Source organism: Hesperophylax consimilis, chromosome 16 (assembly GCF_061612785.1).
Source record: "Hesperophylax consimilis isolate HC1 chromosome 16, BYU_Hcon_1.0, whole genome shotgun sequence".
NCBI lineage: Eukaryota > Metazoa > Arthropoda > Insecta > Trichoptera > Limnephilidae > Hesperophylax > Hesperophylax consimilis.
In genome coordinates, this window is record NC_142851.1 from 27,263,886 (window position 1) to 27,285,153 (window position 21,268).

General features: G+C 33.4%; 1 protein-coding gene and 1 long non-coding RNA gene across 4 annotated transcripts in view; both read left to right on the forward strand.

Moving 5' to 3' along the window:
- Positions 1-201: 201 nt before the first annotated feature.
- Positions 202-21,268, forward strand: part of LOC149416953 (cell adhesion molecule Dscam2-like) — a 63,485-nt gene continuing 42,418 nt past the window's right edge. For 2 of the 3 annotated variants that reach the window (XM_089640700.1, XM_089640701.1), the window contains exons 1-4: positions 202-290; positions 16,162-16,282; positions 16,967-17,118; positions 17,959-18,106. In XM_089640700.1, the coding sequence (XP_089496826.1) occupies positions 221-290; positions 16,162-16,282; positions 16,967-17,118; positions 17,959-18,106 (491 nt within the window). In that variant the 5' untranslated portion in view covers positions 202-220. Of the gene's footprint in view, positions 291-16,159; positions 16,288-16,966; positions 17,119-17,958; positions 18,107-21,268 lie in introns of those variants that run through there. The other variant, XM_089640702.1, reaches the window with a different exon arrangement.
- On the forward strand, positions 4,660-7,776 carry LOC149416954 (uncharacterized). Its single transcript, XR_016303394.1, has 4 exons — positions 4,660-5,303; positions 6,090-6,230; positions 6,476-6,622; positions 6,807-7,776. It is a non-coding gene; the product is annotated as an uncharacterized LOC149416954 (long non-coding RNA).

The window sequence follows — 21,268 nt, forward strand, 5'->3', positions numbered from 1 at the left end:
ACATATGTATAAAACAAAATGACCAAAATCGAGAATTGTTTAGACTTTGCATGTAAAAACAAAAAAAATACGTCTCCTGCAAAATTTGCTAAATGGTCTATTGAACATACAAGAACTAAGGCAGCGGAATGTTATTATGATATAGCTTGATTTTCACAGGAATATAGTTTTAAACTATTGTTTTCTCTTTTGTTTCAGATTATCACAGAATGAGAAAACTATGCAGAAGTTCAAAGAAAACCTTTACAACTGTGATACGTCATTGGAATCTATCATAATGGTACTGCGAGGTATGTGAAAATGTGCTAATAATTAATAAATTCACCAAAAGCAACTTTATTATTGATTGTTATTATTACCAACATTAATTGAATACAACCATTTGTTTTAAACCACAAAATTCATTTCCATCCAAACCAGTCGAAGATAGCGTTGAAATTTGTGGTTTTTAACGAAACATTTGTTTCATTAAAATTGTGTTTATTTTGGTATTAGTTGTTAAAATAATGTTAAAATCAGTGCCTACCTATCAATAACGAATAAAGTTATCTATGCCACAAATTTTGCTCTCCATTATCTGCAAGAGTCGCGTTAAAAAACCTACATACCTATTGGTTTCATTACCCGGTCTCGCCCGAGATTCGTATGTAAATTAAATAAAAGCAAAACGGGGTGACGTCTTGCCTGTCATTTAAAGACCCCACAGCATATGATTCATATTATGTTGAAAGCTGACAATAGTTTAGAAAAAACCACACGATTTTTTTTAATACAAAACTCACAATTTACATACAACCAGATTTTTGCTATAAATATACAAATATTAGGCTCTAATTTATACTTCGGGAGTTGATACATTTCAATACAGGTAAAAAATCAAACTTTAAATTTGTAAAATATAAAATATCTTTTGAAACTCTTAAAACCCTCTTTTTTGGTTTGACTGAAGGTCGAATCTTACTACCCAGGAAGTGAAGTCGACAACTCTACCAGCCTCGCCAAATGCCGATCTAATAGCACTGACATTCATTTCGTATATTAACTGCTGTTATGTCATCCGATTTCAGAGAAATGCGTATTTTTTCGCGAGTGTGTGTGATTGCCACCAAAAGTTAATAGAATGCATTGTCGTCGACGGTAAGGTTTATACAACCTGCTGAGTTTCATCTTGATCGGATGTCAGGAAGTGGATTAATTTCAGCTTCCAAAATGTGCATTCATTCATTCCCGAAAACTAAAGTTATACTCAAAAGTATGTACCTAAAAAAGATAAATACCACGTTTTTCCGAAATTACATCTTTTCCTTTTGCACAAGCTTCTACCTGCATACTATATATCTGTAGTTTAAGGGCAAAATTAAATAACGAAAAGATTCATTAAATTTGTGAAATCTATCCATGAAAACTGAGAAAAAAAAACAACAACAAAATACAAGAGATAAGATTGAAATTAATAATTTTTACCTAAAAAATAGTCCTAAAACTTGAGAATTTTATACAAAATTATTTATTTTTATGCCATTACTATCATTTAGAACAGAGGTTCCCAAAGTGGTCTATATAGACCCCCAGGGGTCGATATCGGCTTGCTGGGGGTCTACGTCAGCGAGAAAAAAATTTGGGGGTCCACGAGATTCAAATGGGGGTACATACGAGCGAACCCCCATTTATTTTGATTGAATCTACCTCAAGCTAAATTTTGAGTCCAAAGGGAATTTCGCGAAAAAATTTAAAAGTTGAATTTTGATGTCCGAAAAAAGAAAAAGGTTACTCTGGGGCGGTAGAGTTTTGAATTTAATGATTTTAACTTATGATGAATAGAGTGCGTACAAGCACACGCTTGCTGAAAGGGGCTCGTTTTCAGCCTACTCCGATCCGCCGACTTATACCACTCTGTAAGTTCCTCCTACTAACTGTGGAGGTGCGAGTGTTATCACGATTGAATGCTCTGAAGTTCATAAATGAACCCCTGAGCACCCGAGTCGTGATACCCCTCATTGTCCCCCGGGGAATGCCCAGAGCCAAAAGACTCTTTACACTCCTCGAGTGCCAAACACCTCTCCAAGATATCGTCGCTGCTAATACGTCTACTTTTTCGGGATGTCCGTGGTATCTGGCAGCGACTTCTCGTCTGATCCCCCCCCCTATACTTCTCAACCTTTCTCCTGTGTGCCTGCTCCAGACCCAGGGATGCTGACACAACCTGCGCATCGACAATTATCATATCGGCGCCCTTTTTTGCCGTAATGTCAGGCTGCAGGTTTATGTCATGGGATTTGAAACGAGCCTCTCTTTTTACCTCCCAGCCCCGGTCACTTAGAGCACCTCGCAGGTAGGCGCATATTGCGTCGTGATCCTCTCTCTTGATCCGACCTCCGTCAGTTCTGGGGCAGTTCTGCACGACATGTGCCGCCGTTTCTGTTATGTTAACACAACCGGCCCGGCAGCACATTCGTGCAGTCCAATCACTCCCCACGCCATCGTCCCTCACGCGGCTTACACGGCCGCGTGAGGTCCTCACTCGGCTCGGCAACGCATTGATATGGACCTTGTGGTAGTTCCGGTAGTCAGCTGCGGGGATGCCCTCCGAATTCGGAAGTAAAGTTAAAATTAAGTCAACATTTAGGAGTTCCGTAGATGACACAATCAACCTAACACAAATAACACAGTTTACTTAATACTTATAGACTGAGAAATTACTTATTTGATATTTTTTTTATATTTCGTAAAATACGTTACTTTTGTCGTCAGTATAAATATATTGAAGCAAAACATTGCACATCGGAAGCCGCGAATTTTCCTAGATTCCCAACTTGTTTTTGAAAAACGTCCAGGGTAATAATGACGTTCATCATTTAAATGTACTTCACACAGACTTCAAAACTAAGTTTGAGGACATTTTGACTGTGGAAGTGGAATGTTGAAGAATCGAATATCATATGACAAGAAGAACTGACCGGAATAAGCGCTAATAAGGAACTGGGGCAGTTCTGTATGGCCAGCTACAGAAAGAAATTCCCGTTGCTTATCCTGCTCCATTTTCATTTTGTGTAATACCTCACAAGGGCGCCTTTGTCTGCACTATGTAAAGACAGAGGAACTATACCGCCACCCGGTTTTTGGACAGGCAAGGGAAGGGAATCTTCTTACGAAAAACAGAAATGATTATCACATGGGACGTTAATAGTTTTAGGAAAATTCAATATTCGGCAGGCGGGGGTCTACGGAAAAAATATATTTGCAAGTGGTCCACGGGGCGAAAAAGTTTGGGAACCACTGATTTAGAATCACATCCCAATGTTACTACACTTTAACTTATGCCGAAAAAAATTCTAAATTTACAGATTGAAAAAAATAATAATTTTACAGTTCCGATTGTACTACGAGTTTCCGGACACCGTGTATAACTAATTCCTAATATTTTTGGATTTTAACAGAATATTTAGTATAGGTGTTGTCGAAGTAAATTGACTGGCACAAAGGCAAGCATTTAACAGAGCCCGACCCCTCACACGAATACACGTGTAAATTATATCGTAATATTTTTTATTACAATTTATTCTAACACATCATAACAGTTCTGGCGAATCGTAACGACCGTTGCGCCATAAATTTCGCCTAAATTATTATAGGCATCGTTTATCGTAAAAATATGATCAAAGTCCACGTTTCTCAATTCTGTACAGTGCATTTCAGTCCAGATTTAAATGATTTGAAAAATACTACCTACTGCAGATGATAAAAATACTACCTACTGCAGATGATAACAATACTACCTACTGCTGATGATTATAGTACTACCTACTGCAGATGAAAAAAATACTACCTACTGAAGAGGATAAAAATACTACCTACTGCAAATGATAAAAAATACTACCTAGTGCAAATTATAAAAATACCACCTACTACGGATGATAAAAATACTACCTACCTACTGCAGATGATAAAAATACTACATACTGCAGATGACAAAAATAATTCTTTTTTTAAATTTACGTGCTTCACTCCTCAGATTGTACTTTCTGTGGTCTAGAAGTGGGAATTTTTGATCAAATGTTTTTTTGGTTGTGCCTCTCAAAACAATATTATCTATTCTGTCATACCTTATTTAAAACTACCTTCCCGCCATTCAACGTCTCATTTCTTCTGAGTCTGAACTCGACTAAAATCATCAAGAATTATAAAATCAATACATAAATTTGCCTTCCCCTCTCTTCATAGTTTGAAATGAAGGTCTAAACCACCCTTAAAAGGTAACTGCCATAAACATAGAGAAAGATGTAAGAAAAGTTTATTTTCATTTCTATCATTTAACAAAAATATAAGCTTCACGCTCATACATTCGCAAAATAATTAGAATTCAAGAAACGGTATTTTTTAAGACTATTTAGCATAATTAATTTAGGTTAGTATAAATATTTAGGTTAGGATAATTTGTGTTAGGTAAAAAGGATATTGAAATTTTCAATTTGAAGTTCAAGAACTGAAATATTAAACTACATTAGGCTAGTAACTGGTGTATAGGGGAACAACATTACAAAGCATTCAGAATATTGCTCAAATTCAAGGGAAATTCCGTCAAACCATCAATCCAAGTTATGTAAGCATTGTTTCAATAATGTTAAATTATTAGCAGAGTTCACTGAAAAAAATGAGTTAGCTAAAGTGTTAAGCTAATTGAAGTTGTGTAACCATCGCCTAAAGTTCAGCTACTTTACCTAAAATACTTTATGTGCAGATACCGTCGTTGTTTAGTAAAATGTGCTTGAGCTATTACTACTAAACTTTAATAATAGCACACTAAAAGCATACTTACCTAAACAAAATAATCGGTTTGGTTAATCAAGCTAAAGTAATTTACTAAACCTATTTCACTTTAGTAACTTAAGTTTATGTGTTACTTCCCAAAGTATTTAGCTAAATTTAACTAAACATCTAGTTTGGTTAAATGTTTTGTTCATATAGCAAAACTGAGGTTGGAATATCTAAATTTGGTATTTTTACATAACAATTAGTTGCTTTGCACAAACTTAGGCAAAGTGTAACAAAACTTTAGTTAAAATCTCCCGAACTTTGGTAGATCTGTTTATCGCGCAGGTGTTCATTTACGACGCAGTTATCAGAACGCCACAGTTCGAACCATACGTGAATTGACGTTCGTTGCGCGCGTTGCGAATTTATTTTTGAATTGAATTGAATTTATGTTAACCGCTGTTCCTAGTTCCTAGTGATAATGGCAGACAAAACCGTGGAGGATTATTTAATTTCTTGGAATCTGGAGGCTTACATAGAAACATTTAAAGGTGAGTTTTCTTTTTTCATTTTTTTATTGATTTAGAATTTAGATCATGGAACTATGATATTATATATTATGATAATATCCATTGATTTAGAAACTGGCACCTTCATTATTCCATGACTCAAGTACCTACGCAATAGATTTAGAAGATTTGTATTTATTATGTACCTAGTTTGAAGAGTGCGTGTTGACGCTACAACCAAGATTGTGTCAGGAGTCATGACACAAGTTACAGAGAGTGGTATATAAAAAAAATAATAATTGGATCACTTGTATAGCGCCGTTTTTGTGCAAAATCACCTCAAGGGCGCCTTTATTTCTTTGTTTGTTTCCGCCAGTATTATTTTGTATTGAACGAATGTTGTTTGAAACTGTAGTATTTTCTAAGTTACAATTTTACCCTAGCCAGAAACTAGATCCAACCAAACTAGCTTTGAAATCGTATATATTATATTTTAATAAATGTGTATTGCAAATTATTAATTCGGACATAACATTTTGAACATTGAATTCTGTTGTTTTTTTTTTGGGAGGGATATTTTTTTTAAAATTCTACAGGGTGACCACCCATTGTTAATGTTTACATTTGAAATTTTCATATAAATGAAATTATTTCATTATTAAAACTATTTTATCTCCGCTTGATTCATGATACAGGGTGTTCGGTATCTGCTGTTGTATAAATATACATTTTTTTAATGAATAATTTTCATTCCTTTGAAAAATAAATTTTTATTTTCTTGTTTTGAATTTTTTTGTATTATCTCGTCGTTTTTTTTCTTTATTTCAGACTCAAGCCATAGACTCGAAAACACTCCTGATAATATCTCAAGATGATATTAAAGAATTGATTCCGACTGTAGGGCACCGGGCACTGCCTACAGCAAACATTAATGCGCTCAAGGATGTTATTAATCCACCTGTCATAAGTGTAAGTTTTTAAAAGCAGTAATGATGACATATTGTTTACCTAGGCCTTTTTTGGCTAACCATTTGGAAATAGTTGTACCGGACGCGATTTTGATACAAAAATAATAGTATTTAAAATAATAATTCCTGTAATTAATGAATAAATCGACTGCCGGGGGGATCAAGCAATTCCAAAGGGATAAAAACAAAGCTTGACCCCTTCACCCTTTCTTTCCCCTTTGTGTACATACCCGCTTTTTGTTTCAGATTGAAGATATACCTTCAACTTCCAAACAAACAACGCCCATATATTATCAACACGATGACTTCCTTGTAAATGACATTTCCTTGTTGGAAAATAAAAACAAATCACAAAGAATAACGCAAGAAGCTTTTGAAGAGCAAATTTCGAATGTAAGTTAAATAATTTTAGTAAGTTTCAGATACCTAAGTAACTTAGGTTAATTGTTTTATACATTCCGATATATGTATTTTAGTAGTGGCAGCGTAGAATAGCCATCCTGTGACTGATATTATGATGATTATAGAAGTGGTTATTAGTTATGTAATCAATATGCAATTTAATTTTGTTTTCCAGGACTTACGCAATCATCTCCTATCAATCAATGAACGGCAAGCACTTTTAATGCAGTTTGAGTCAAAGGGTCTGTTGGACAATTCTGCCAGACTGTGCAGTACTATTATAAGTAAGGAATTGCAGGGTAATCCAGATAGATCCATTACAAGCAAGAGATTTTATGAATTTGCTTTTCAAATCACCAAAGTCTTTAATAAAGAAAGCGCAGCTGTATATTTCACCCCATATGTGTGTTTTGGGCCTACCCAAAAAATTGCTGCTAAAGGTAAATTACTAGACACATACAGGCAGCGCCGAAAAGAATTTGCCAAATCAGGACACAAACATCTTTTACTATATTTAAAAAAAAATTATAATAAAAAATGATAATATAAATGTGTGTATGATCAAACGTGTTTTCTTTTTTGAGGCTTTGCTGGTAGCTGGAAACAATATTTTGAGAGACGATTCTTAACAAAATAACTTTTATATGAATGAGGTTTTTAATAAGTACTTTCTAGTCTTACAAAACATAATATTTATTTATTTAGGTTTCATCTCTCAAAAGGGTTGTAATAAACTACCTGCAACTCAAAGTATTTAACCCATGATTCTGAATTATGGGTATAATCCTTCGAGTTGATGGTGGTTACATTTACACCCTGTATTGTTTTCAGCTAAACTGCAAAGCTGCACTTCCTATTTAATTTAGATAATCTAACCAAAAAGCTAAGCTACAGTACCTAAAGCTAGCTAGCAGTAGAGAGCTAAAACACCTATATCGGTAGGGCTATTCCAACCGAAGTTTAGTTAATCAACCTAACCATTTTGTAATATTAACTAAATAATAAGGTTACTACATCTAAACAGTTCAGTTTTTCTAACCGAACACTACAAAATGGTTTAGGTATATAATTTTTAGTTTAGGTAACACAACTAAACACAAAGCTGTCTCAGCCGATTAGTTTAGCTAGAATACCTGAATCGTTAAGCTGTCATAAATACAGTTTAGGTAACACAACTAAACACAAAGCTGTCTCAGCCGATTAGTTTAGCTAGAATACCTGAATCGTTAAGCTGTCATAAATACAGTTTAGGTAACACAACTAAACACAAAGCTGTCTCAACCGATTAGTTTAGCTAGAATATCTGAATCGTTAAGCTGTCATAAATACAGTTTAGGTAACACAACTAAACACAAAGCTGTCTCAACCGATTAGTTTAGCTAGAATATCTTAATCGTTAAGCTGTCATAAATACAGTTTAGGTAACACAACTAAACACAGAAAGCTGTCTCAACCGATTAGTTTAGCTATAATATCTGAATCGTTAAGCTGTCATAAATAAACTGCTGTTTAGCAAACAGTAGCTAAAAGTTCGGCAGTCACCACAGCAACTAAACTGTTTAGTAGATAATTACTGAAAATTTGGTAAATCGTATCTAAACATTTCTTTCAGTGTTATAGGTACAACTTCGCAGAAAGAAAAGCATAATTTGGTTTGGTTATAAAGGCCTAAAAATGTATAGTCCATTTTTTTTAAGAATAAAAACAAACTTTTCTAGGTGATAAATAACCTGAAAATATTTGAATTTGTCCCACCATTCCTTTTACAGTAATATGTTTCTTTTGTAATGATGGAGTATTTTCCCATACGTGATAAACCCACGATGCCTGTGTGAGAACCAGACATTATATTACTAACATTCTTTTTGCCCTGAAACCACGCAAGATGTTCTGCAGCAACAAAAAAAAAATTCAAAATATTCTCATGACAGTGTAGATTAAAATATCTTTAAAAACCACTGCTCGTTTATAAAAGGGTTTGGTCCCGGGCTTCTGAATGGCTGCCCACGCCGCTCGTGGCCCCTTACGCCACTGGTTCCTAACCTAGTCTACCCCAGTGTCTACTTTCAGGGGCAAATGTTACCATTACGGTAATCGTATCTCTCCAAGTTGCTGAATTGACGGGCTCAATGGCGGAAAGGCCTCATTAAACTGATCAAAAGTTATTCACCGTACAAATAACCTTTGCCGGCGCTTTTGTGTGAACACAGTGCGCTCACACGTCCTTTCAAACGACTCGAACATTTGATTTCATCAGACATTGTGCCATAAATTTAGAAAAAATCTTTGAAAAATAGTTAGAATGCAGGCGAATTGTCCAATTAATGTTTTTTACTGTCATGTTTGTTTTCTCGAATAAAAAAATAGTCAAAATCAAAATAGTATTTACAATATAAAATTTTGGATTCAATTCAACGAATCGTGAATCAATCATAAACTGAAGTCATAAAAAATTAATGTAAATATTACATTTGTAAAGTTTTTGCACGAGAATTGAGCACATAATCTCTTAACAACCAAATGAGTTGCTGTATATCTAAACCACGTCAATCATAATTATGTTATTACGGATAGATTATTATTAAAAACTGCAAACATTTTGCAAATATATTGCGGAATCTATTTACCTACAATCTACCATCTCACAATTATTATATTTTCAATTTCAAAACGAGATAATAAAGAATTTAACCAGTCAAACGATGGCTACCCATATGTAGGTCTCATCAATCTAGGCTTTGAATGCTGACTGTATAAATGTAGGAAAACAATTTTGTCGAATTTATTTCGAAACTCCCGCAAACAGCTAAATTATTAAAATAACAAATATGGGATAAAAATGAAATGTGGATAGTTTTATTAGCTTTTACCACGGTAAGCAGTTTATTTGTATCCATTTTAATTTCCGAAGGTATGTATTTTGTAACTAGCGTGAATCGGATTCAAAACCGAATGCCCGAAATTCTCCATCACTTAAGGCATTTATTTTGTAAATACCCATCGCTTGAGTGGACTAAATTATAAATTATTTCGTAAAATAACTGAATTTTATACATTTTTCGTAGGTTTACATTAATCACTGTTTTTTATTATTATTTTTATCTCTCATAAAAATGCCTACTTCGTCAAATATTTAAATAAATTATCCACCACTTTTGATTTAAACCTTGTTTGGTATCCGTGCAACCATTTCTTTTCACAAATCTGCCAAATAGTGGTAAATACTTAAAAAAATGGAAAATAATCCAATAATTAATGCTTTTGTTTGTCTGTTTAATTGCCGAAATCTAAGCGTATTTTTTACATGATAAACATTTGTATTAAAAAAAACACACACATGAGCTTAACCAACGAGTACCTACCTAACAAGAGTGAATAATGATGCGATTATCATTTAGGACTTATTTGCTTTGTCCTTTTAAAACCTTTTTTTACTACCCCATTAATCCCTTTGATTAATTCGATAAACAAATTACCAAAACGGTAAACAATCCACTTTTTCTTTTCTCGCCTGTGTTGTTCTTTTCGTTGGCGAAACACGTATTTTAAGTGAAATACATCGTCTAATTAATTCCTTACTGCCTTTGTCTCTGCCTGTCTGGGAGACGCTAATAAAAGTAATTTAGAGCAGTCTCTTTATATAAAACGAACCAACAGAGGAACTCCGTTATGATATCGTATCATATTTCAACACAAAAGAATAATGAAGGCAATGTTTTATGACACGTAGTAGTATATACTATATTCGAGCCTGCGTTTAGCTTTAACAGAAGCGAGAAGTCCGGATTTTCGTTGTTTTATATTTTTGAATGATTTTTAATCCATCGTCCATCCATATTAGCCACCAAATTTTCTTAAAAATGTTGACTACATTTTTTATTTTACCAACTATATTTTTACTTTTTTTATTTATTTATTTTACGCATATTAAGGCATTTATATATTTATAACAATATTTACAAAATTATACCCCAGACAGTTTAAAACACTTGCACAAAAATAAATATAAAGTAATATAATTGAATTTGATCCATTTCCTATAATAAATCAGGGGTATCAAACGTTGAATTTATTATTTTATACAAACAGGTTAAATCGGAAATGATTCTACGATCAGATAATTTTATTAAATTTAATGAAAAAAGTGCGTTATCGTAATTTAGGCATTGTCTAGGAATGCCCGTTTCAAAATTTATATATCTTAAAAATTTATTTTGGATTCTTTCAATCGCATGTGAATGAACCTCATAATTTGGGGACCAAACCGTGGAATTGTATTCTATATGACTCCTTACTAGTGACATGTATATTTTTTTTACAGCATTGACATTATTGAAATCACTAGATACCCTTAAAATAAATACCAAAATTTTCAAAACTTTTATGCAGGTCTTGAATTACGTTACTCTTCAATGTTCATCAAAGGAATGTTCACATTCATAAGAATGTTAACGATGTTCAAATACCATGAATTAGAAAAACACATGACCCTATTTATGTTTGCAATTGTTAATGATTCAGATACCATGAATTAGAAAAACACATGACCCTATTTATGTTTGCAATCGTTAATGATTCAAATACCATGAATTAGAAAAACACATGACCCTATTTATGTTTGCAATTGTTAATGATTCAAATACCATGCATTAGAAAAACACATGACCCTATTTATGTTTGCAATTGTTAATAATTCAAAAACCATGAATTAGAAAAACACATGACCCTATCTATGTTTGCAATTGTTTTCGGATAGAACCTTGCTCACGATTATGCAAAAGGATGCCAAATAATCGAAAAAAAATATTTTAGAAAATTAACGGTTTTAAAAAAGTATTTGGCAGTCGATCGCAACCTATTTTTTTCAATGTCTTTTTCTATTTTCATTTTCATTGAATATTGTTAATAATTACTTTTATAAATCTGTGACCAGAGGCGAAATGCTTATTCCCTTACCACGGAGGGTGACCGTAATTATGCATACCTACCTAAGGTCAGCTTTCAAATTTCAAACCGGCACTCGGATAGAGAGAGAATTGTTGGAAATTGTCTTTGAAAGAGAAATGACTTTTATTCAAACTTTGTTCGGTTTTCTCTTTGTACTCGCGACTAAAACGTTTGCATGTATTGCAACTGTTCAAAACCAAACCACTTGCATTCACACAAAATGGAAACCTTTTTAGCTACAACAATGTTTTTTGCAACAATGATGTAAGTATCACTTACACCCAGCCAGTTTTAATTTGGGAGACGATTATGGGTATCGCTGCCCCGCGAATTATTTATGGATAACCTACACCTATTCGGCACCTTAGCGGGTGGGCCTGGGTGAGGTTTGTCTAGGTATTGACAAAGTATGCGTCTGAGACATTGGTTGAAGTAGAGTTTTCACCTCATCAACAGGACTCTATCAACTCGTCGCCTTGCACCGCATTGGGAGAAATGGATCCATACGTCCGTCACTCCTGGACATACTGACCCAAAGGTTCTTACTCATCCCTCATGCCTGTTTCCTTTTCTGAACTTCCCTCCTTAATTTTGTTTATACATCATCCCCAAAGATGACATATTCCACGAAGCAAATTGTTTTTTCTAAGGTCCTCTCGCGTCTAGCTAATATTATAAAAAGTCGGCATTTCTGTATACGTAATGAACACTTTTTTAATAATTTGGCACACAGAATACCTGGCTAAACTGGCTCCCACCCATTTAAAATAGTTACGTCATCATGTTGTTATTTTATTGCGCGTTAGTTATATATCAAATATTTATGTCATTGCTCACTTATTACAAATCTCTTCAATTATTAGTAACTCTGTGAAAATGGGATTGAAGGCATTTAACGAATGAATTAACAGGCTTCCTGATAAATTTTTAGTAAGATTTGTGAAAATTCGTAATAAATAAGCCATGCTCATTTTTCTCCGTGCATTTGAACATTACAATTTCCTGGTCAAAAGTCAATATTGTTGAATGAGAGTAAAATTTCATTGGAATTCTGCTTGTTATCTCAGTATTTTTACCAAAAACATGCGTTATTATAACATACGATTCGTTATTCAAATTCGTCTCCATCAAGGAAATCCTGAAAACCCTTTTTCGTGTGAGAACAGTAATATTTCACCCGCAGCGGCCCCCTTGTAAAAACAAATTACTTTCAAAAACAGTGATCCGTATAACAAATGAATCCCATGTTTTTCTGATGCGGACGAGCCACGTGACACCCTGAATGAGAAGTTATTTCTACTTGTCACAATCATCCCCTTCCATTCATTCTGCCATCTGCCTTTCAAATAATGGAGGGAGGCATTAGATGTTCATAACGACTAACTATTCATCCGCCCAGACATATGCATTTGAATGCAACGTTTTGATTGCTTACATGTACGTATTCTCGTTAGAATCAGTTACATATCTTAAAGTTGATACATACACAAAGGCGCCATACATTTCGAAACGCACCCTGCAAATTATTTGATTTATTTATTATATATTACTTATTAGTTTCTATAACTTGAACCACATTCGCTCAACGACAATTCTGGTTCATCGCTCGTAAATATACATTGCGTTGAGCACCGATATAAAGGCAAATAAAACTTTATCCTTATACTATCCGTGTTCAATATTAGATATTTGAAAAGGGAAATGCTTTTTTAAAGAATACATGAGTTCCCAACAATGTTTAAAAAAAAAAAACTTTATCATTCTATCTTTCTTCAATTTTTATTCATTAACATGTATCTACTCTTATGGATAGGTACCTACAATGATTAATTTTTTTGTTTTATATGAAACTAGTGGGCCCCGGCAGACGTTATCCTGCCACAGACCGCCTTTTATGTAGTGAAATTAAAATATGTGGTTGTACGTATTTTTGTGTAAGAAATCTAAAAACAAAAAATCGATGAAAATTTTTTTTTAGATTTCGATAACAGATTCACATTTCTCATCGTCTCCAAAACTAACTTATACACCGTTTTTCTATGTGTCAATTTAGTTTATCTGTTATTGTACAGAAGCTAAAGTTTTTTGTGGGTTTGACAACTTCTGCGGTAGAGCGGTAAGCTCTTTGGCTTGGGAAGCTTAGGAAGTGGTATCAAATTCCCATTTGAAGAATGAAAAATAATTATTTTGTACATTTACATTTCTTTCGAGAATGGAAGATCTCAGTATCTCAGATCGTACGTCATCGTTCTAGATGTTTGTGTGAGATGGGAGAAGACAACTATTGATGACGTTCGTACGACCTCTCGCTGGGACCATTAAACTGCATATTGTTTGGCTACAACAGTTCCTCTATGGCCGTCTGCAAAGTCAATATTGTCAATCTCAAACGAGTTTCTTCAGGCACTCATATAACTGTACACGCTCAAAACTTAGCCTAATTAACTGAGTTTAGCGAAGTCTTGTTTTAACTTGACCGCTTGGTATTTCATCGTCTGAAAAAAATGTTTGTGTATTCCGTTTTCGTTTTATAAAATCTGCTGCATCCACTATATAATTCAAGCAAACATAACTTTGACTAGGTAGCTAATTTTGACTGTTGTTCAGTAAATTTTTTTTTTTAAATGTGAAGTCATTGCTTTTATTTGGATTTTCTATTTCACATTTTTTTTGAATTACGGTACCTACCTGCCTGAACAAAGTTTTAAAAAATATCTGTGGCTAAGAAAGTGATAAATTGTTTAATTCTTTATTTGATTTTTTTTAAACATGTCACTTCAAATATCTGGTTTATAATTAATTAGGTAGGTATTTAAGTACCTACATAAAAAAAGATTCAGTGGAAATTTTGTAAATAATTTATTAAATAATTAGGAGAAAATTAGGAACACACATTTTGGATGCGAGGTCTAAATTGTTCACAGAACTACTAATATTAAAGTTTTAATGATTCATACGAGTGAGAACACGTTATTTGCCTTCGGTATTATCGAATGCGGTCAGTATTGTCGTATTGTCAGGCAGTCCACAACACGGGTGATGGTGACTACCTGGATACTGTTGACTCCATAATAGATAAGTGTTGCACCGTTGGTCTTTCAACTACCTGCAATGTACATTTTTAAAACGTCGCCCGTAAGTAATATTCCATATTCCGGTCACGTAGATAGTTCGATGCGGTGCAGTATTATTTCATAGTGCTTTTAAACAAAGAAGCATTGAATATTATGTTTGGTGCAGTATTGTCATATGTTTAATGGTGTTCCACACCAGCGATCAAATTCTAATACGTATGCGGTATTACGAATTCTGAGATTCAATCAGATATCAGGTTATAAATCTCAATAGCGTTACATGGTTTTATTTTCCCATCGATTTCCACGTTTAATTTTCTAAATTATTTTCACTAAATATCCTGTATACATTAGCGTCCGTTGCTCCATGGCCAAAAGAAGGCTGTATCTAGCTTTCAAGTTTTGGGTATGAATAATTGTGCATTGAATATTTGAAAATATAATATCGTCTTCCTTAGATTAAAATAACGTTAGGGTAGCGAGATCTTTACTTTCTACAATTTTTGTAATTTTTAGCATAAGCTGAGTTTGCATTTGAGAGCCGAACCGTTCGCGAGCCGCTAGATAATGATTGGGCGGGGTTTTGAGCACCGAACGAAAAAACTGCACGTGAACCTTTCGCGGTAATCCGTTTCCTTTCGGTTTTTTTTATGTGCACAAAAAATTTCTCAGTTCACATTGGGACAGTTTGTAGGTATGTAGTTCGTTGTTTTTTTTTTTAATTTCTGCTCGCAAACTGCTACAGTCGATTTTATTTTGAGCCTATTGATTTGGTTCCACCATTTTTTTGTTATATTTCAACGGACGGCTTACGAGCGGCTCGCGAACAGTTCCGCTCGCAGATGCATACTCGGCTTTAAATTATCGATTGAGTCTTTGAATTCGTAATAATTTTACAAGAATTTGTTTGCTGATATAGAGGTGCATAAGAAGTAATTTCTTCTCAAATATATTTTAGAGACCATAACCATTTTTTTTTAATTAATCCAAAAATGAATACTTTCTCTGTATTTTATTTACTAATCAAAATAACTAACAACGTGACTTGTTGGTGAGAGAGAATGTTGGTAATGGAGTAAATCAAAGAAATAGCAGAAATTACGGAAAATAAAATCCTGAATAACCTTTTTTTGCCCTGTTAAATTTCAGATGTAAGATTTTAAGTTGAACAGATGATAATGGACATTTTTTCGGTAAAATAATTAATAAATGTGTAAATATTTCCATTATTTCTTTCAATAATTTGATTATTAAATCTATCACGATATAAGAAGAAAATAAGTTCTTTATAATATGTCATTAAGTTTATATAAATGAGAATTCTTCTTAATTAACTATCCGTCGTAAATTTTCAAATTAAACATCTCACAAAATAATTTTAATAATTAAGTTTTAAATTTTGAAAACGAATTTAATAAATCGATCAACTTTCTCAGATTGTAAACACAGTTTAAATATTTTTTTCTCTAGCATTCTTAGTATTTTGCTTTTAATAATATTTCTTTTCAGAAAAGCAAATTGGAAATGTCACTCATCTTTCATCCGATCCTACTTCAAGAAAAGAAAACACGAGGAAACGCTACGCCTTTAAAAGATGCACTTCAAAAAGAAAACCAATTTTAATACCAAAGTAAGGTACAATTTTTTGTATTCAGCTTTTTGCTGAGAAATGAGAAGTAAGAAATATTTTGCGATAATTGAGTTTGAAAGATTGTTAAAAACTATTTAAAGTGGCTATGCTATTTAATATTTGAGCAAACATTCCCGGGTTACGAATAAGCCAACAATATTTTAATTCGTTCATAATTATAAGCAGAAAATATCACTTCTTCTACGATAGGGGACTTCGCTGGTACAAGATCGAACCTGCGTCTTGGTGGGAGCTCGACACATTAGTCCAGTCAGCTACTAAAATATTGTTTTGCCGACATATTTTTTAATAAAAAAGAAAATCGAAAATATGGTTTATTTTAGGTTTATATTTATGCGAGAACTCATTCGATTTTAATTTAAACTCAATTAAATTTTGCTTTAAAATTAAAACTTTATAAAAACTAGCTTATGTTTATAATGTCTGCTTACATCGTAGCATAGTTTAGCACTACGCAATATTATGGTTTATTAAATGTCTTTTCCAATGAGAATGATTATGCAAAAATTATGTCAACATCCTTCAACCATACTACCGTAAATCGCATCTATCTATACACAGTTTTGTTTCTCGGCGACGGTCGGTACGCTTCCATGCCAAATCTAATTTTATTTCTACTATCTTTGATTGTAATATTTTAATTGCCTATTGTTTTTTTTTCAGATTCAACGTATCCAACAAGAACTATTTCACCAAAGGCTTACAAAAATCACAAGTTAATGCCGTATTTGGAAGCACAGAAAGTTCAGAAGTTTTCTGTGAAATTCCCGCAAGTGTTTTCAACAAAAACAAGACAAAAAGAAAGAGAGAATCGGGTATGAAGAACTCTTTTTCACCAGCAATCCCTGCAAGTGTTTTTATATTTATTTGACAGTAGGTGCAGTATAGTCTCTTGAGGAAAATATTTTCCCTCAGGGCCAATAACCCTCAAATCGAACTATAGGCGTATTGAAAATTTTAATAGTAGCATTCATCGGCATAGCTCGGAATTTTAGATGATTTGCAGTAATGTTTTGAGTAGATTTATGACTCATGGTAAATATTTAAACACGAATGATTTTAAACTTGAATAGCAATAATTATTGCTGAAGTTGATTGATAATTGCAAGTTTGACATCGAATTTTACTCCCAAAAATTCATACCCAAATGAGAATGCCATAGTCCCACAGGTGTCGGGCGGTTGGGACTCTTACGCGGTATTCAAATAAATTAAACTGTTAAAAAGTAATAGCATGCCAACATTCTGATAAAATATTAGTCATTCACATTTTTTTTATCTATCAGTATGTTAATATTAGTGTGTCAATATCAGTGTGTCAATATCAGTATATCAATATCAGTGTCAATGTCAATATATCAATATCAGTATGTCAATTTTAGTATTTGTATGAACACGTGTTCCGCTGTCCTCATAAAAAATTCACTTTTGACTGATAATTTGCTAGGAACTCTTTCAGTTCAATCATTAGATATAGGCCTGCAGTCTCATTTTTAACAGGCAAACGAATAATTTGACCAGTTTTCTTAGTGCGGGGGTGGATTCTCCTACATTTAGGTACATGAAAACAATTTTAGTTCGCATAACGATCAAATTTCATCACTAACGCCAACGTTGTTATTATTGATGTGTGATGCAATATATTGTTTATGCCAGGTTCCCTCCCAGAGATGATGTACAGCTTCATAGAACAGGCGGTCCAGCCCGGAGGTCACATCTCCCTGAAGTGTTCCGCCACGGGAGATCCTCTACCGAGATTCGACTGGATGCTGGATAGCGATTATCTATCCATTTCAACGCACAGGTACTTACTAATAATGTATGAACTTATCTTGATCTTGACATAACATTCTATTAAACATTAAACTGCTGTTCTGTGATAAAACAGAACAGTGGCACTACAGACCAATGAATTAAAGTTTTTTTTTTTTTTGCATTAGCTCCGCATATGAAATTGAATAGCCATGGGAAAAATAATTTCTGTCAGGATCTCTGTCGTTTCTGGGAATGCTGTGTTGGTATTTTTTGGAAAGAAAGTTTTGGGAAAGGAAAGGTATGAGAGATGGGTAAAAAAGAATAAGGGTTTGAATCCATACCGAGAAAAATGAGTTTAAAATTATTAATCCGGTTGAAAACGGGATAGCAGGTCTTTAACGAATAAATGAACAGGTTTCCTGACAAACTTAGTATAATTTTTCCGACTTTATGTCCGGGTTAAATCTTCCCCACAGGAAAAACTAAACCCTTCCACACACGTTTCCACAAATGATCATCTAGTCAATCCACATTATGTAAGTGCATTATATAATAGGGTGGAGTGACGTTGTATGGGACTTTTTTTTTTAAAGATGCCAGTACGGTAATAGCAAAAAAAGTTGCCTTTATATAACACCTCTTTCGTCTAAAAAAATCAACTCGATCGAAACATTCCTTTATTCAACAACCAGCACATTTATATTTAGAAAAAAATTGTATGAAAAAAGTCGCTGAAAACTCTGCCAAGCATTTATAAACAAACGATATTCATAGCAAAAATACAATTTTATTAGGGGTTTTATAGCTAATAAGGTGCATAACACATGTGAAAATAAAAATAAAATTACCATAGTTTCAAGGCGGGGTCTATTTTTGGTTTTTTCAAGAGGATTATTGATTTTTTATCGTTTTTTTCGTCTTTTTGAGAAACATGTTTTTTTATTAAATAAAATACTTTGACAAAGAGAATTTTTTCAAACATTATCGAAGTTATATAATATGTATCGTGTTTTGAAATGAGATTTGGTGTGAAATTCAGGCACTATATGCCTAGATTTTATTGTCGCCCGAATGAATCCATCTCTTGCTTCAGGCCCAACTGTAGACAACGATGCCTGGGTAACTAATTTGATGCACCTCTCGACTGCTTGAGTGTGGCAGGGAAATCTGGGAAATTCAATACTGTCCTTTTCTTCACCGAAATTATTTATCATTTTGACTAGGTCGTCATTACTGATTTCGGATAGTATCGGTGGCGGTGTAACTTCGCATTCCTGCCAGGTGATAATATCGTAATATTTACTTGCTGAAAAGTTTAAATGTTCTTCTGAAATCGTTCTCCGATGATATCTATCCCCTATTTTTTCCTGAGACAGTGTTTTATCCTTCCTTCCATCGAAATATAGACCTCGAATTTTTGTTGACTCCGACGACATTTGCCATATTTTTATTAAAGAAGTGCGACACGTTTGTCTAGCTCGTCTGAGTTTGCTCCTATCAATCACCATTTTAGAGTCGTCTTCGGTTACTATGCCAAAATCTTGTAATGTAGCACTTGCAACAGCTGATGCCGACCTGTCTGACAAACCATACTGATCGCAGATTCTGGCCAAAGTGGGGAGTTTTAACATCATACGGGAATTTTCTGGAGGTTGCGAAGAATGTGAAGAAAATGATTGGTGTTCATCAAAAAAGGGTTGACGTGGTTTTGTCGCTGATGCTGTAGATGAGCTGACCTTCGAAGCAAGTTCAGATAAACGAGCTTGCATCCTCATTTTCCGATGTAATTTTTTTGTTGTGTCGGTGTCTATTGCTCCCAGCATCATTTTTCTCGAGGATCTTTGGTCTTGAAGGAATGGTTGTTCTTTGGTGGGTACCTTGCGCGTCTTTTCGCATGAACACATATTCAGATTGTTACATTTGCATGAAGCAATATCGAAAAGTTTATTCATTTTGATTTTATAAGAATTTAACTTAACATAATAATGCACACTTTTTTTTGGCAAATTTTTAAGTTTTAAGTATTCGTTATAATGATCTTGGATCAGTTTCATCACTCGATTGTGTGAAACAATGGGAATAGAAGCGCGCTTCCAAATTCCTTCAATAATTGCAGATATAACACTTTTTGTTTCGAATACTGACGGTTTTTTTGTAGAGTTAAGATTACGCTCATATCGTAAGAACAAATAATGTTTAATCACTTCTGAGACAGTAGGTAACACTAGAGAGTTCATTTCAGTTGGTGCCCCGAATATTGGACATAAAATTTTGCTTCTCATGTAATTTGCATTCATTTTCACAACAATAATATGTGTTAAAATTGAATCGGACAAGGATTCTAACACGTCTACGGTCAGCGGTAGCCGAAACGAAACTAGATGCAAGTCGCATCTAGTTTCTGCGACGAAACAATAGGAGCGAAATTATCCCCCCCACCTCCACAGCGCTCACAAACTCACTAGTTTAACAGCAATTTATGCAGTGTTTTTTTTTTATAAAACATGTAATGTTCAATAAGGTAAATGCAATTGAAAGTAATGGATATTTTTTTTATTTTTTTATTACTTTATCTTTTCATTTATTTACACATATTATACATATTAATAGATAGTATATAATAACACAATATATAATACCAAATAGTATACACAAGAAATGAAAACCCACTAAGGCACTGCCTGAGTGTGGGTAATATAAAACGATTACTATATTTCAAGTACCTAAATAATATACATTAGTAGAAAAGTTTTTTTTTGTTTATAGTTATTATAAAAAGTAAAGAGAAAACATTATGTACAATAGTTTATAAAGTTTCAGCAAGTGAGTTGTAGAAATGATCAATAAATTTATAGTAAAAGCGTTTCAATATCTGCCTCATTTAGCCATAATTTTACCTCTTTAATATATTCTATCTTTTTATTTTTCATTTGAGTTTGTAGTGGTAGAAGGTTAAATGTACGAGGACCAATGAAACTGCTATGTGTCTGCATTAATTTAGTATTGGTTTGGGGGGTTTAAAATATATTATTTGTTCTTTTGCTCATTCTGTTTTCATTTATTTTGAAATTATTTTTGTTTTTAAATAAATATTTCATAGTTTTTAATATAAATAATTTACGAATGTTAAATAATTTAGATTCTTTGTATAATAGGTCGGTCGAGAATGTTTTATTTTTGTTATATATGACTTTAATTATGTGTTTTTGAA